The following is a 17881-nucleotide window of genomic DNA, read 5'->3' on the forward strand; positions in this document are numbered from 1 at the left end:
ATCCTAAATTGAGGCAGAGGACATGACTTGGTCCTCAGATATTGGCACTGGAGAAGTGAGAAAGAGGACTTCCTCTTCAAAGTCACTAGAATTGACCTGATGATCCTTGTCTATTAAGACCAGAAGGTAAGTAGCTTCTGAATTATTCAGGATTAAAGATCTCAGCCTATGGAGCTTTTTCACCAAAGCAACTCCTAGTCTGAAGATTTCTTTGTGTTTTGATCACCACTCATAAACCTTTCTCTTCTCATTTTCAAGTTACTCAAGACCTCTGCCCTCTTGTACTCCTCCCTTATGTGATATCTCCATCAATATAGCTTCCAGGTGGAGCTCACAGTGACTTCACTGTGTTGTGGATATAGCCCTGTGAAAGTGCAAGATAAGTAACGTTACATTCCACTTGCCCCGGGAGAGCTTCTCTCTACCCAAAACAAGACTGAGGCATCAAGACCAGCTGGTTCTGGCTATGTCATGCTTTGTTATCCCTAAAGTATTTACTGACCTTGGGGAGAGTGTCAGGCTTTTACGTCACAGTTACATTCCACCCTTCACTTAACACCTGACACCTTGACACTCTGACCCCATAAAAGCCATTAAAGTGGTTTTTAGCAACGCTTTCCCCCCTAAGAGACACACCTATAGTTACAAGGGCAGAGAGAAGGCATCCTGGCATCCGTCGCCTCCTTAAGGAATGTTATAACTAGCCATAATTACTTACAACATGAATGATTATAACTTACTTATATAGTCACTTTGCATTTATATTTTTCTTAAAAGACTTAGACGAACCCTTTAGGCCAGGCCAATAACTATGTATCAGCAGGCCTATCTTCTACCTATGACCGACATTGATAATTGACCATGGTCCTTTTCCCCGTGATTTCCCCATGACCAGAAATCTACTTAACATGAGCCCAATTCAACCACCACCATATAATGAAAAGTGTCATCACATGAGGTAAAACCAATTTTCCACCTTTGCTTTCAGATGTTAGATTTATATGATAACACTGCTTCTTCTTTTCCTGCCAAAAGAAAATTTAGAACAATATTTTCCCTCCAATATTGAAGTATATTCTGGAAGATAATTGTGATATAGAAATTGGACTAGTCTGCTGATTAAGAAGTAGGTTATACAAATTATGTCTGTACGTTCTTTCATCTTTTGTTTAGTATTTCACTAAAAGTGCCACCTTCTAACAGATGTGAAATTGCAATATAATTGATCCATCTCTCAGTGCTGCTGCTGAGTAGAATATGACCAAGTCAGCTTATTTGAGATGGAAGTCAATTTGCTATTTAACAGGATTTTAGGTGCCAAAGGGCAGGAAGAGAGTCCTCTCAAAGGAGCCGGTTACAGGGCTTTGTATTCTTAAGATTTTAACCATTCAAAGAGGTTGGTGAACAAAATAATGTTTGGTCAAAACAGTAGTTGAAGTCAGAGCTCTGTTTCTAGGCATACCTTTCCGGTTCATGGAAGCTTTATCCAAAACATATATTAGTTCATAGAGTCCTCCCAGAGACCCAGAGCTACTGTAGTGGGTTCCATAGGTTTCCAAAAAGGCAAAATATTCTCCCTTTTCATAGGTAGTTGGCAAAGCTTTTATATCATCCACGAAAGTTGTTGTGAGCACAACATCACGATTTCTCATCATAAATCTTCCCAGATGAATTTCTCCTTTCACATGCAGGAACATTTTTTCCTGTGTTGTAGAGTAGATGAAGAAGAGAAACATGTGTTTTATCCATCACTGCAAATGAAAATGTATAAAATTTAGAACTTCCATAGACACTAAATGTTTTAGCAGTGACCATGAGATACCACTCTAATCCACCAGAATGGCTAAATGTAAAATACTATCAACACTATCAATAAAATACTATCAACATCAACTATTGATGAGAATGTGCAGTGACTAAAACTCTCCTACATTACTGGTAAAATTAGATAGCCACTTTGAAGAACTGTTTGGCAGTTTTCCATAGTGTTAAACACATATTTGCTTATGATCAGCCAGCAATTCCACTCCTACATACTTACCTAATAAAAATTTTGTTCACAAAAATATCGGTATAAGAATTTCATGGCAGCATTTGTCAGAATAGCTTAAAATTGAAAACATCTCAAATGTCCATCAAGAGAGGAATCAATAAACAACTGTGGCATATTAACACAATGGAATATTAATCATCAATAAAAAGGACAGTAAAACTACTGATACAAGTAACAACACAAATAAATCTCAAAAATATTATACTAAGTAAAAGAAGTCAGACATAGAAGAGCATATCCTGTATGATTCCATTTATATGAAGTTCTAGACTAGACAAAACTAAGCTGTGGTCAGATAAATCTGGGCAGTGGTCACCTCTTAGGTGGTAGGGAATTGAAAAGGGCATAAGGAATTTTTCTTGGGATAAGAAGCCCGAGTCTCTCTTCATGATGGAATTTTCTTGGTGTGATGTTCTTTTTCTTTCTTTCTTTTTTTTTTTTTTGAGACAGAGTGTTGCTCTGTCGCCCAGGCTGGAGTGCAGTGGCCGGATCTCAGCTCACTGCAAGCTCCGCCTCCCGGGTTTACGCTATTCTCCCGCCTCAGTCTCCCGAATAGCTGGGACTACAGGCGCCCGCCACCTCGCCTGGCTAGTTTTTTGTACTTTTTAGCAGAGACGGGGTTTCACCGTCTCTGCTAAAGAGCCGTCTTAGCCAGGATGGTCTCGATCTCCTGACCTCAAGATCCACCCGTCTCGGCCTCCCAAAGTGCTGGGATTACAGGCAGTGTGATGTTCTTTAACTCAATGTATTTTAAACATAGATCTTAAATAATTCCCATCTAAATATGCTTTTGTGTCTTCTGTGTTAAAACATTAAAAAAATTCTCTTGCTAAAGGAGGTGGCTACTCTAATGTACGTAATTATCAAAACTCATGAAACTATACACTTAAAATTTTTGCATTTTATTTTATGAAATTATACTTAAGTTGTTTTAAAAACAACAGTGGAAGGAAATGGAAGCATTATCTATAAAGCCCAATCTTGCTATTATGCAGATGAGAAAACTAATTTAAAGATATCAAGTTATTTGGCCCAAAACATACAAATAATACTTGAAGGCATTGGTACTAAAAACCCAGGTCTCAGGTCTCCTTGTCCCTTCCAGTCCACCCTCTCAATTTTTAATGACAGAGACAGGACAAACAATATTTTGAGACACGGAACTCAAGTCAGCCTAAACAAGTCAACAGTTAAATGTTTCCTGGGCCAGGGCTGATGGCTTACCTTTCCCGGAGAAAACTAGGGCAGTGAACTGTGTGATTCAGTGCCATAGCTTGTCCTGATGAAAACTAAACTACAATTGACATCCACAATTTTGCAAATGTATCTTTTGAGGGTTTCCTAACAGCTGTGGTTAACATATGATGATTATGTGGGAGTTTAAAATATTTTATTTCTTTTTAAAGATATACCTTGCTATATATGAACATCATACCAAACTGTCTGTGTTCTTAAAGCACAATGTTGTCATCATGATTTAACTTTAGGTGACAGTGGGTGATCCAGTCTTTAATAAAAATCTTACAGTGACTTAGCCTGTATGTTATAGGTCAATGATCTCTTCATCTCCTGACTTGCACAAGAATTCTCAAATGCTTTATTCAAAGCATATTTGGATTTCTTTTCAGTTTTGCTAAAACTGGGAAGTATATCTTGGGATTTGGGGTAAGAAAGACATGTGATGTTCTTTGGGTCAATTTACTTCAAAGGTAGCTCTTAGCTCATTACCATCCAAATATGCAGTTGTTTCTTCTATCTTAAATCAACAAAAAAATTTCCCTTGCCCTAGCTTGCCTGCCCAGCCACTACCCATTTCTTTGCCCTCACTAGAAGCAAAAATTATTCAGTTTTCTATACTGTGCATTTTCAATTCTCCCCTTCCCATCATTCATGCTCCTGACCTCACTACTCCAACGAAACGTCTCTTGTCAAGGTCTCCAATGACTTTCATAATCCTAAAGCCTATGATCACTTCTTAGCCCTCATCTTCTTTGACATGTTAGAGCAATTGACACAGTTCATCACTCTTTTCTTCTTAATAGAGATTATTTTCTTGTCTTCTAGGCCAGTGCTTCTCAAACTATAAAATGTGAACAAATCACCTAGAGAATCTTGTTAAAATGCAATACTGATTCAGTTAAAATGCAATTCTGGAGCACAGTTTAAGATTCTATCTTCCTAGCGATGTTGATGCTGCTGTTCCATAGACCACACTCTAAGTAGCAAAGTTATTGGGCAGTTTTTGGGTTCTTTTACTTATTTTCTATTGAAGTTCCCCAAGTTTGGTATTTGATTGTATTCTATTTTCTATGTACACTAACTCTGTTAGTGACCCCATGACTAAGTCAACAAGTCAATGTATAGCTCAATTCCAGGTCTTCTCCCCAAACTCCAGCCTCATAACACCAACTCCTACTTGGCATTGCCAATTGGATGTATAACAAACACCTCAAACTTAACCAAACTAAAATTTAACTACTGGTCTCCCTCTCCAAACCTGCTCTATCTGAGCAAGTTTATTAGCAACTCCATTTTTCTAGTTGCTCAGGCCAAAAACCTTGGACTCTATAACTGTCCTATCTGAACTACTGAACTACCATCATGTCTCACCTGGATTCCTTCAATAACTTTTAGCAAGACTCCTTGCTTTGGCTCTTAGCACCTATGATCTCTTCTTGACAGAATACCTTGAGTAATCATTTGAAATATAATAGGGAATGTCAATCTTCTATTAAAAACCCTCAAGTAGGCCAGGCATGGTGGCTCACACCTGTAATTTCAGCACTTTGGGAGGCCTAGGCGGGCAGATCCCTTGAGGTTGGGAATTCGAGACTAGCCTGACCAACATGGAGAAACCCCGTTTCTACTAAAAATACAAAATTAACCGGGCGTGGTGGTGCATGCCTGTAATCCCAGTTACTCGGGAGGCTGAGGCAGAATCGCTTGAACCCAGGAGGCGGAGGTTGCGGTGAGCCAAGATCACACCATTGCACTCCAGCCTGGGCAATAAGAGTGAAAATCCATCTCAAAATAAATAAATTAATTTAATTAAATTAAAAATAAAAATAAAAACCCTCAGGTGACCTCCTGTGTCACTCAGAAAAAAAGCCATGCTGAGTGGACTTTGAAGTTCTTCATGATCTGATTCAAGGTAACTTTTCTAATTTTTTATCCTTCTGATTCAGTTTGACTAACTTTTATCACACCAGGTTTTTCTTACATTAGAGACTTCTCTAACAGTTCCTTCCATCAGATGAATAATCTGAAATCTTACTCTTTGGCTATTTCCTCTCCTCCAAAGCTTTGGTCAGCTCTCATCTCCATGAAGCTGACCCTGAGCTTCCTTTTTAATCATGCCACCTGCAGGCATCCCTGCTTTCCTTCATGTTACTCTAATTTTCCTTGTATACCACAGCACTTAATACTTTGTAAATACCATATTACTTCTTTTTTCTATTATATGTATTATTTTTGGCTGTCTCTTTCTGTGGACCTTTTAACTCCATGAGGACAAAAATTTTCATCAGCTTGGTTCACAAATGTATTCTAAGTACCTAGGCCAGAGAGCTCACAATTAAACATTTGTTGAATGATTTAAAGAGTTTTCCACCTGTACGCTTGAGTGGGTACACTTGTACACAGAGAGGTAATGTACAAACCCTTACAAAACAGTTACATAGTTAGACATAATGTAAGTGCTAAAAGTGAATTATTATTGTTAATGTGGGAGAAGCTTGTCTAAATAGGTGACTCTGGTATCAGAAAAGGAAGAATGAGTATTTTACTGGAAACATGTTGATTACAGAGAGTATATTTTACATTTATTCCAAGAGAGGTAGAACAAACTTCAAAATCTGGCTCAAATATTAAAAAACACACACACACACATTTTCAAAGTCTCAAATTAAACATATGATTACAAAGTAATCAGACCAATTTTATGTGCAATGTGTATAATTTCATAGCATCATTTCTTTAGAGACACATTTTGTAGTTAATAAACAGTGATCATTGTAGGTAAGGCATTGCAATGAATTACCAGAATTCTTCAGTATAATTCTTCATTAAAATTCTGATCATCATATAAATTGAATGGTATATTACCACAGTCTCAGTCAAAAAATGCTCTAAATTCTTAATACACATTTTCTGCTCACCACCACCAAACATATGATTCATTTACCACTGCCAAAGATTCTATCAGACTTTTTTTCCAGTTAGTATTCTTTCTGACGTGCTAGCTACATATTTGAGAATTTGATCCATATTTCTTTTCCTTTTTATGATTTCTATTTGCTCTAAATGCTTAGAGAGTCTGGTTAGTTTGGAACCTTTCCATTATATTCCTATATTAACTGTTTGGTCTTACCTTCTTTGAAGAATATGACAAAAATAGTTGGTAAGTTTCATTTTTGGAATATGAAAACCGAAAATTACCCTGGCCATGTGAAGAATTTGAGGAGGCTTTTTTCTCAGAAGGCTTTTCAGTTTTAACTTTATTTGCTTCCGTGGGTGTAAATTTTAAAGATATATCTGCATTAAAATTTGATGTCTTCTCTTGGACGATACTTTTAAATGCTTCAATTTGTTCTTCATAATGTTCGGTTCTTAAATTTTTCTCGCCTTTGGTCTAAAAGAGAATTAAAAAGTATTGTTAAAAACAAGATACGAAACAAAAGGAAAAACAAGCAGAACAGAACCAAACAGAAATCAAGCAATTCTTTGAAAGGCAGTAGAACAAAGGACTTAAGAGAAAAAGTGCTGGAGTCAGATTCCTGGGGTTCAAATACAGACTCTGTGACTTTAAAGTGATTATGCAACAATCTCTGTGTCCTTAGTATGATTTTTAGTCTATAAAACGGATATTCATCATATCTAGCACAAAAGGTCTTATAAAAATTTAGTGAGATAATGCATATAAAGGGCTTATAATATAGCAAACTTTTTTTTTCAACTTATTTTAAGCTCTGGGGTACATGTGCAAGATGTGCAGATTTGTTACACAGGTAAACATGTGCTATGGTGGTTTGCTGCACAGGTCAACCCATCACCTAGGTATAAAGTCCAGTATCCATTAGCTATTCCTCCTGATGCTCTCCCACTCCTACCCCCAGCAGTCCCCAGTGAGTGTTTTTCCCCCAACGTGTCCATGTGTTCTCATCATTCAGCTCCCACTTACAAGTGAGAACATGAGGTGTTTGGTTTTCTGTTCCTGTGTTAATTTGCTGATGATAATGGCTTCCAGCTCCATCCATGTCCCTGCTAAGGACGTGATCTTGTTCCTTTTTATGGCTGCATAGTATTCCATGGTGTATATGTACCACATTTTCTTTATTCACTCTATCACTGATGGGCATTTGGGTTGATTCCAAGTCTTTGCTATTGTGGATAGTGCTGCAGTGAACATATGCATGCATGTATCTTTATAATAGAATGATTTCTATCCTTTCGGATATATACTCAGTAATGGGATTGCTGGATCAAATGATATTTCTGCTTCTAGATCTTTGAAGAGTTGGCACAGTGTCTTCCACAATAGTTGAACCAATTTAAACTGCCACCAACAGTCTAAAAGCATTCCTTTTTCTCTGTAACCTTGCCAACATCTGTTGTTTTTGGCTTTTTAATAATTGTCATTCTGACTGGTTTGAGATGGTATCTCATTGCGGTTTCGATTTGCATTTCTCTAATAATCAGTGATGCTAAGCTTTTTTTCATATGTCTGTTGGCCACATGAATGTCTTCTTTTGATTAGTGTCTGTTCATGTCCTTTTCCCACTTTTTAATGGGGTTATTTTTTTTTCCTGTAAATTTGTTTAAGTTCCTCATAGACTCTGGATATTAGATCTTTGTCAGATGAATAGATTGCAAAAATTTTCTCCTGTTATATAGGTTGCCTGTTCACTCTGATGGTAGTTTCTTTTGCCATGCAGAAGCTCTTTAGTTTAATTGGATCCCATTTGTCCATTTTTGTTTTTGTTGCAATTGCTTTGGCATTTTCATCATGAAATCTTTGCCCATGCCTATGTCCTGAATGGTATTGTCTATATTTTCTTCTAGGATTTCTATAGCTTTTGCTTTTAATTGGATCCCATTTGTTAATTTTTGTTTTTGTTGCAATTGCTTTGGCATTTTCATCATGAAGTCTTTGCCCACGCCTGTGTCCTGAATAGTATTGCCTAGATTTTCTTCTAGGATTTCTATAGCTTTTGGTTTTACATTTAAGTCTTTAGTCCATCTTGAGTTAATTTTTGTATAACGCATAAGGAAGAGGTCCAGTTTCAATTTTCTGCATATGACTAGCCAGTTCTCCCAGCACTATTTATTAAATAGGGAATCCTTTTCCCATTGCTTGTTTTTGTAAGAGCTGTTGAAGATTAGATGGTTGTAGGGGTGCAGTCTTATTTCTGAGTTCTCTATTGTGTTCCATTGGTCTATGTGTTTGTTTTTGCACCAGTACCATGATATTTTGATAACTGTAGCCTTGTACTATAGTTTGAAGTCAGGCAGTGTGATGCCTCCAGTTTTGTTCTTTTTGCTTAGAATTGTCTTGGCTATACAGGCCCTTTTTTGTCTCCACATGAATTTTAAATTAGTTTTTTTTTTCTAATTCATGAAGAATGTCAGTGGTAGTTTAATGGGAATAGTATTGAATCTATAAATTACTTTGGGCAGTATGGCCATTTTCACAATATTGATTCTTCCTATCTGTGAGCATGAAATGTTTTTCCATTTGCTTATGTCCTCTCTGATTTCCCTGAGCAGTAGTTTGTAGTTCTTGAAGAGGTCCTTCACGTGCTTTGTTAGCTGTATTCCTAGGTATTTTACAAGGTTTTTGTTTTTGTTTTTGTTTTTGTTTGTTTTTTTTAGCAATTGTGAATGGGAGTTAATTTATGATTTGGTTCTCTGCTTGCCTGTTGTTGGTATATAAGAGTGCTAGCAATTTCTGCACATTAATTTTGCATCCTGAGACTTTGCTGAAGTAGCTTATCAGCTTAAGAAGCTTTTGGGCTGAGACAACGGGGTTTTCTAAATATAGGATCATGTCATCTGCAAACAAAGATAATTTGACTTTCTCTCTTCATATTTGAATACCCTTTATTTCTTTCCCCTGCCTGATTGCACTGGCCAGAATTTCCAATACTATGTTGAATACGAGTCATCAGAGAAAGCATCCTTGTCTTGTGCTGGTTTTCAAGGAGAATGCTTTCATCTTTTGCCCATTCAGTATGATATTGGCTGTGGGTTTTTCATATACAGCTCTTACTATTTTGAGGTATGTTCCTTCAACACTAAACTTTCAATTAAACTTTTTTCTTTTTTTTTTTTTTTTGCCAACTTGGCTATTGTCAGGTTATTGTCAATGAGAGGGTTGATATATAAGTGCTTCAGTTCTCTTTTCAGAGATCTTCTGAATTAGGTGTAACTTGTCTGGGAAGGGGACACCTGTATCTTCAGACAGTGTCATGAATTGGATTTAGTAGTATGTATTGAGTGGTTGTTCTGCATGGGAAACCTAAAGCTACTACTGTCTCATGAAAAGACTGAAATGTATATAGTTATCTTTAAAACAAGACATGTTGAAGAAACTTCCTAGCATAACAGGGAAAAGCAAACTAACCATTGTCACTTCCCTACTTAGATCCTTCCAATATATTTCTAATGACTTTGATATAGTCTAAACTAGGTTTATTTCTAGTCAATCTTTCCATCACTGTGTGTCAGCCATCTAGCTGTTCCACAACCCATGCTGTTCTTACCCTAAGTCCCTTTTATGCTGCTTTGACTTTCTGGAATGTTCTCTTACTCTTCCCCCCCGCCCCCAATCCTCCCATAGCACACACCACACACACACTCCCTCTCACACATACACACAAATCATAGGCCTCAGGTTGATTAATTCCCACTCTTGTTTCAAGTTGTACCCGAAACATCACTGCTTTAGGAAAGCCTCTCCTGATACAACAGACTAACAAATATTTTTGCTGCAAGCTTTTATGGCTCCTCTTTTAAAACAAAATAAAATGAAAACCACTTCTTTTATAATTACTTATTAAATAAAACTCCAGTCTTTGACTCTAGCTACATCCCAGCACCGTATAGATACAGGGCTCTTTTAAAACAAAATAAAATGAAAACCACTTCTTTTATAATTACTTATTAAATATAACTCCAGTCTTTGACTCTAGCTACATCCCAGCACCCTATAGATACAGGGTCCAGGCTTAACCAGTGCCAGGCCAGCTTCTGTGGCCTCAGGCCTGAGGCCAGTTTCATGGACAAAGGTTCCAGCCTCAACTCAGGCTTTAGACAGGCCCAGAATGAGGCTGATCCCTGTATCCCCAGACTCAGGATTTTACTTGCAGACTAAGCCTCCAGCTATGCCAGGTTGGCACCCATATATCTCAGCTTCAGGCCAGCTTCCATGACCTCAGGCACCAGGCCAGCGTCTGGGACTCAGTCTCAAAGGCTGGTCTCTGCAGACTCAGGCTCCAGTTTCACCCAGTGCCAGAATGGCCACTGCAAATCCAAAAATCAGTCCTGAGATGGGGATCCAGCCTCTAGGCCCATCCCAGTGCAAAGGCAGCCCTATTGGTCCCAGGCTCCAGGCTAGCCTTCATGAATTCAGGCTCCAGGATGGTCCTTATAGCCTCAAGATCCAGTGGACCCACTGGACCCAGGGTCCAGGCCCACTTCTGTAGACTCCAGTGCTAGGCTGACCTCTATGGATACAGGCACCAGGCTCTTTCCAGCAGGCCCAAGCTCTAGGCCTTCTCCAGTGAATCAAGGAGCCAATCACGTCTGCCCAAGGACTCCAGCATCAAGCCTGCTTGTGGACCATGCCAGATGACTTGCCCAGAATCTCTGGACAAACTGATTAATGAAGGGTTATCCCTGCCGAAGTCGGTCTTTAAGGGATGGAATAAGTGCTTACTTCTTCGAAGGCATAGATATGCATGGCCACAAAGATCACACATAATCAGGGAAACATGACACCACCAAAGGAACAAAATAAAGCACCTGTAATTGACCCTAAAGAAGTGGAAATTTACAAACTGCCTGAAAACGAATTCAAAATAATTATCTTAAAGAAGCTCATTGAGCTGCATGAGAATACAGACAGAAGACTAGATGAAATCAGGAAAAAATATATGAACAAAATTAGAAGTTCAATAGAGAGAGAGCATAAAAAAGTACAAACAACCAAATTTAGGGAGTTAAAGAACACAACAGATGAGCTGAACAATTTCATAGTGAGCTTCAGTAGCAGATTCTATCACACAGAAGAAAGAATCATGAGTTCAAAGACAGTTCATTTGAAATTACCAATCAGAAAAACAAAAAATAGAAAAGAATAAAAAATAGTGAAGAAGTCCTGTGGGAACTATGAGCACCATCAAGTGAACCAGTATATGTATTATGGTGCCCCAGAAGGAAGAGAGAAACACAAAAGTGTAGAGAGCTTATTTAAAGAAATAATGACAGCAAATTTCCCCAAAGTGGAGAAAAAAACGAGCACCCAGGTCTATGAAGCCCAAAGAACCCCAAATACACTATATTTGAAGAGATCTTCTCTTGGACACATTACAGTAAAACTCAAAAGTCATACAACAAAGAGAATTTTGAAAACAAGAGAAGAACAACTCATCACATATGAGGGAGCTCACATAAGATTACTAGCAGATGTTTCAGCAAAAGCCTTGAATCCAGGAGATAGTGAGATGATATATTCAAGAGTACTGAAAGAAAAATAAACTGCCAATCAAGAACAGTATACGGGGCAATTCTGACCTTCATAAATGATAAGGAATAAAAAATTTCCCAGAGAAACAAAAGCTGTGAAAGTTCATTACCTCTAGACCTTCCTATAAGAAATGCTAAAGGGAGTTCTTCAAGTTGAAAGAAAAGAATGAAAATTCATAACATAAAGAATTTATGAAATTATAAAATTCACTGGTAAAATTAAGTACATAGTCAAATTCAGAATACTCTAATACCACAATGATGATGTACAAATCAAGTATATCTGTAGTATGAAAATTAAAAGACAACACTATTAGAAATAATAATAGCTACAATAGTTAAGTAATACACAATATAAAAAGGTTAATTGTGACATCAAAAACAAAATGTGGGGAGGAAAAGTGTAGAAGTTTTAAAAATGTGATGGAATTTATGTTGTTAACAGTTTAAAATAGCCTATTATAACTATAGATATTTTATGTAAGCTGCATGGTAACTCATGAAAACCACAAAAAAATCAACTATAATAAACACAGAAAACATAAAAAGCAAAGAATTAAAGCATATCAGTATAGAAAATTATCTAATCACAAAGGAAGATAGCAAGAGAGAAACAACCAGAAAGAACATACAAAACAACCAGAAAATAATGAACAAAATGGCAGTGGTAAGTCCTTACCTACCGATAATTATCTTAAATGTACTCAATCAAGAGATGTAGAGTAGCTAAATGGATTAAAAAGCAGGCCAAAACTATTATATATGCTGCCTATGAGACTCACTTCACCTTTAAGTGCCAAAATACAGCAGGGATAGCTAAATATACCAGATAAAATTTTGACTTGTCAAAAACTGTAAGAAGAGACAAAGAAGATCATTATATAATAATGAAGGGGTCAATTTTGCAAGAGGATATTTAAATTTCTATGCACCCAACATCAGAGCACCTAAATGTATAAAGTAAATATTAATAGATCTGAAAGGAGAGACAAACTGCAATAAAATAATAGTAGGGAACTTCTCAATACTCCACGTTCAACAATAGACAGGTCATCTGGAGAGAAAATTATTAAGGAAACATTGGAACTGAACTACACTTTAGTCCAGATAGACCTAACAAATATACACAGAACATTCCATCCAAAGTAACATAATACATGTTTTTATTAAGCCCACATGGAACATTCTTGTGGATAGATCATGTATTAGGCCATAAAACAAATCTTAAACATTTTAAGAATAGTAAAATAATATTAATGATCTCTTTTGACCACAATGGTATGAAGCTAGAAATCAATAACAGGAGAAATTTTGGAAAATTCACAAATATGGAAAAATTAACATGTTCCTGAACAATAAGTCAACAAAGAGATTAAAAGTTTAAAAATATCTTAAAATAAATAAAAATGAAAACACAACATCCCAAAACTTATGGGATGCAGCAGAAGCAGTTCTAAGAGAAAAGTTTATAGTAATAAAAGCCTACATCAAAAAAGAATTTCTCAAACAATCTATCGTTATATCTTAAGGAACTAGAAAAAGAAAGGCAAACTAAGCTTACTAAATTAAAATTAATTGAAATAAGAGAATAATAAAGATCAGAGCTGAAATAAATACAATAGGTAGCAGAAAAACAACAGAAAAGACCAAGAAAACCAACGGTTAGTTTTTAAAAAAAGAAACAAAATGAACAAACCTTTAGCTAGGCTAACTCAGGAAGAAAAGAGAAGACTCAAATAAAATCAGAAATGAAAGAGGAGATATTACTGTTGGCTCTTCATATCTGCGGATTTTGCATCCATGGATTCAACCATCATTGGATCAAACATGTAGTTGATTCTACAATGGTTGCATCTGTACTGAACATGTACAAACTATTTCCCTTGTCATTGTCCTCTAAACATTATAGTATAACAACTATTTAAATTTAAATAGCACTTACATTACTTAGGTATTCTAAGTAATCTAGAAATATTTAAATTATGCTGGAGGCTGAGCGTAGGGTATATGCAAATATCACACCATTTTATATGAGCATCTAAGAATTTAGGTATTTGTGAGTGGTCCTGGAACCAATTCCTCATAGATACCGAGGGATAGCTGTACAACCGATACCACAGAAATGTAAATAAACATAAGATATTACTATGAAAAATTATGCACAAAGAAATTGAATAACCTAGAAGAGATGGATACATTCCTAGAAACATACAACCTGTCAAGACAGAATTATGAAGAAATAGAAAATGCAGACCAATAATGATTAAAAAGATTGAATCAGTACTACAAAAAGTCTCCCATGAAAGAAAAGCCCAGAATCTTAAGGCATCACTGACTGATGAACTGTACCAGATATTTAAAGAAGAACTAATCCTAGACTTTCTTAAAATATTCCAAAGAATTGAAGAAGAGGGAATATTTCCAAATTCATTTTATAAGACCAGCATTACCCTGATACCAAAGCCAGACAAAAACACTACAAGAAAAGAAAATTACAAACCAATATCCGTGATTAACATATATGTATATGTATCTTCAATAAAATATAAACAAACTGAATTCAGAAATATATTAAAATGATCATACACAATGATCAAGTGAGATTTATATCTAAGATGCAAGGATAGTTTAACATATGCAAATCAACAATTGTGATACACCACATTAATGGAATGAAGGATAAAAATTATATGATCATCTCAATAGATGTAGAAAAAGCATTAAATAAAATTCAACGTCATTTAAAGATTAGAAAAACTCTCAACAAATTAGGTTTGTTGGAGAGAAGGAATACATCTCAACGTAATAAAGGCCATATATAACAAGCCCACATTGACCATTATACTCAGTGGTTAAAACTGAAAATTTTTATCAGACGTCAGGAACAAGACAAGGATGCCCACTCTATTTCTGTTCAAAATAGTGCTAGAAGTCTTAGCTAGAGCAATTAGGCAAAAGAAAGAGATAAAAGGCATTTAAGTCAGAAAGGAAGAAGTAAAATTGTCTGCAGATGACATAATCTTTTATGTAGAAAACCCTAAAGACTCCACCCAAAAAACAAAGAAAGACAAAAAATATTAGAACTAACAAATTCAGTAAAGTTGCAGGATACAAAATCAACATGCAAAATCAGTTGCATTTCTACTCACTAGCTACAAACTATCTGAAAAAGAAACTTTTAAAAATACTATCTACTACAGAATTAAAAAGAAAACACTTAGGAATAAATTTAACCAAGGAGATGAAAGAGCTGTATGATGAAATTCATAAAACATTGATGAAAGAAATGGAAAATATACAAATCAATGGAAAGATATCCAATATTCATGGTTTGAAATAATTAATATTGTTAAAATAGTAATACTGCCCAATATGATCTACAGACTCAGTGCAATCCCTATCAAAATTTTATGTCATTTTCCACAGAAATAAAAAGAACAATCCTGAAATTTGTATGGAACCACAGAAAATCTTGAATGGCCAAAGCAATTGTGAGAAAAAAGAACAATACTGGTGGCATCGTGGCTTTTTGATAGAGCGGTGTAATTTGTAGGCACCTGCACTTGTATGTGAAATGACTAGAAAGGAAATGGCATAAGGCAAATATCAACTCAGCAGTGTAGAGGGCCACTTTCAAATATAACAGATTGTTGGTCAGGGTATCAATTAGGATGTTGTTGAATGACTCAAAAAAAAGTAGCCTCTCTCACTATGCCGGGATGGTAGTTGCGAGTACAGCCTGAAACTGTGAGGATGGGGTCATCCCAGAGAGCATAGGAACAAAAGCTGAATTGGGAAATGCAAAAATCCATCCATGCCAAAAGACGTCTAGGCTTAATGTTAAGCATTATGAAATGGACCAATACTTGTAACCATCATAGAGAGAAAAGCAAAAGTCTTAGAAGAGGAGACCAAGGGGCAAGATTACAGAAAGCAGAAAAGCACAAAGATGGAAGGAAGTTTCTTTATGAGTACTGAATAAACAGATGTTGGAGAAGCTAGATTCAGAGACAGAAGGTCAAGTGGCTTGCATGTTCTAGGAGGCAGACATATTATAGGGGTCAGTTGAAGTTATCCTGTTTAAGAATTTGTTCATATAATGCTCCTCGAAAAGAAATAAACATTGCCTATGGCACTAAAAATGGAAGAGAGAGACACAATCAAGAACTATTTCAGAGTTCAAGTTGTAGAGGTTTGGAGGGCAGTTGTAAATAGAGAGTAAGTAGAGAAAACTGTTGAAGATGTCATTAAAATTTTATTTGTACAAATGGATAATAAAACCATAAATCACATATTATTATCAAAGCCATCTCTCACTAATTGAAAGGAGAAATCTATGAAGAACAGATTCATTGTAACCTCTTGAGGCACCCCTCTGCCAGAACCATCTAGCCAAGCTACTCTCACATTCTTAACCATTTAGCCATTAAGTTTTGGGGTAATTTGACAGTTAGTAAAGGATAACAAGTACAATTCATCTCTATTATCTATAGAATATTTTTTTCTCTGCCTAAGTCTTAAACGTTTGTGTGCTCCAGGACTTCAGTCTCTATGTTCTTCTCTTCTCCCTCTTGTACACTTCTTGGGTAATCTCAGGCACTCTTGAGAATGCAATGATCACCAGGCGTGGTTGCTCACGCTTGTAATCCCAGCACTTTGGGAGGCCGAGGCAGGCAGATCATGAGGTCAGGAGTTAGAGACCAGCCTGACTAACATGGTGAAACCCCATCTCTACTAAAATACAAAAATTAGCTGGGCATGGTGGCACACGCCTCTAATCTCAGCTACTCAGGAGGCTGAGGCAGGAGGATCGTTTAAACCTGGGAGGCCGATGTTGCAGTGAGCCGGGATTGCGCCACTGCACTCCAGCCTGGGCAACAGAGCGAGACTCCATCTCAAAAAAAAAAAAAAAAAAAGCAATGATCATGTATATGTTAATGGAGACCTAGATCTCTTTTTACAATTTAGATCATTCTCTCCATTTTGATTCAAATAATCTCCTTGTTGTAGGATAACTCCATCTAATGTCATATAGACCCTCAAACTCAAAATAATGAGCATTTGAATCATTATCTTCTTAGAACCCACTCCTTCTTTGGTAGATTTCCTGCACATACAATTTCCCACATCTCTTTTGATGGCCTATAATTCACTGGTTGTGTGTATGTGTGTGTGGTTGTTTTTTCTATTTGTTTGTTTGTTTTTGGCTTTCCATTTTTATAGGGTCCATCTATAGAAAGTTTAGTTTGTGATAGGCACTGTTCTAATCACTTTATGGTTATTAACACATTTAATATTTCTGAAACTCTATGAAGTGTATACTACTATCATGCCATTTTATGATGGAAATTGAGATCCAGGAAAGATAACTAAGTTGCCCAAATTCACATAGATGATAAGTGGAGGAATTTACCAAAATTTAAACCCAGAGAGTCTTAATTCAGAACCTTGTGACTGATCATATGCTATACTGTCTCCAATTTATTACTAATCTCTTAATTCTTAAATATGCTGGATTTTATCCTTCCTCTTCATTTCTACTATTACAGACCCAGATTAGCCTTTCGTCGTCTGCTTCTTGGACCATAAAATACCCTCCTTCTATTCTCATTACCTCTGGTCTTGTTCCCTTAAAATTTATTTCTACAAAACACGAAGTTCTAAAATGAAACTCTCAGCATCTTGCTCTCCGGAGTGGCTCCCTCATTATGTTCAGGATTATGCTCAGTGTATTTATTATGGTACATGAGTGCTTTCATGAGTTGACCCCTGCCTATGACTTCAACCTTGAATGCATGAGTTTATTTGTAGAACAGAGTCCCTTTCAAGATAGCAGTTTCTGTAGAGAAAGACTACATATTTTCCACTTGAGAAACATCAACATAGGACAAATGACCAGGTATGTAGTAAGCTTTATCTGCTGCTAGATTTTCTAAATGGGCTTAAGTTGCCAGTAGAAAGAATAGTTGGAATGTTTATTAAGCCTCTGCTTGCAATTTTGCTGTCAACTTTAATGGCAATTCCAATTAAATATTTGTTCTTTGCCTTCATTAGAAATATTAACTTAGACTGTTAATATGCTGG

General features: G+C 36.4%; 1 protein-coding gene across 1 annotated transcript in view; it reads right to left on the reverse strand.

Annotated features, from left to right (window-relative positions):
* The window catches only part of C9 (complement C9), a 75292-nt gene that overhangs the window by 27458 nt on the left and 29953 nt on the right, over positions 1–17881 (reverse strand). The window contains exons 6-7 of the mRNA XM_025389390.1: positions 6423–6683; positions 1463–1703 (exon numbers count right to left, since the gene is read on the reverse strand). Coding sequence (XP_025245175.1) covers positions 1463–1703; positions 6423–6683 — 502 coding nt within the window. The remainder of the gene's footprint in view (positions 1–1462; positions 1704–6422; positions 6684–17881) is intronic.

Source organism: Theropithecus gelada, chromosome 6 (assembly GCF_003255815.1).
Source record: "Theropithecus gelada isolate Dixy chromosome 6, Tgel_1.0, whole genome shotgun sequence".
NCBI classification, from domain to species: domain Eukaryota; kingdom Metazoa; phylum Chordata; class Mammalia; order Primates; family Cercopithecidae; genus Theropithecus; species Theropithecus gelada.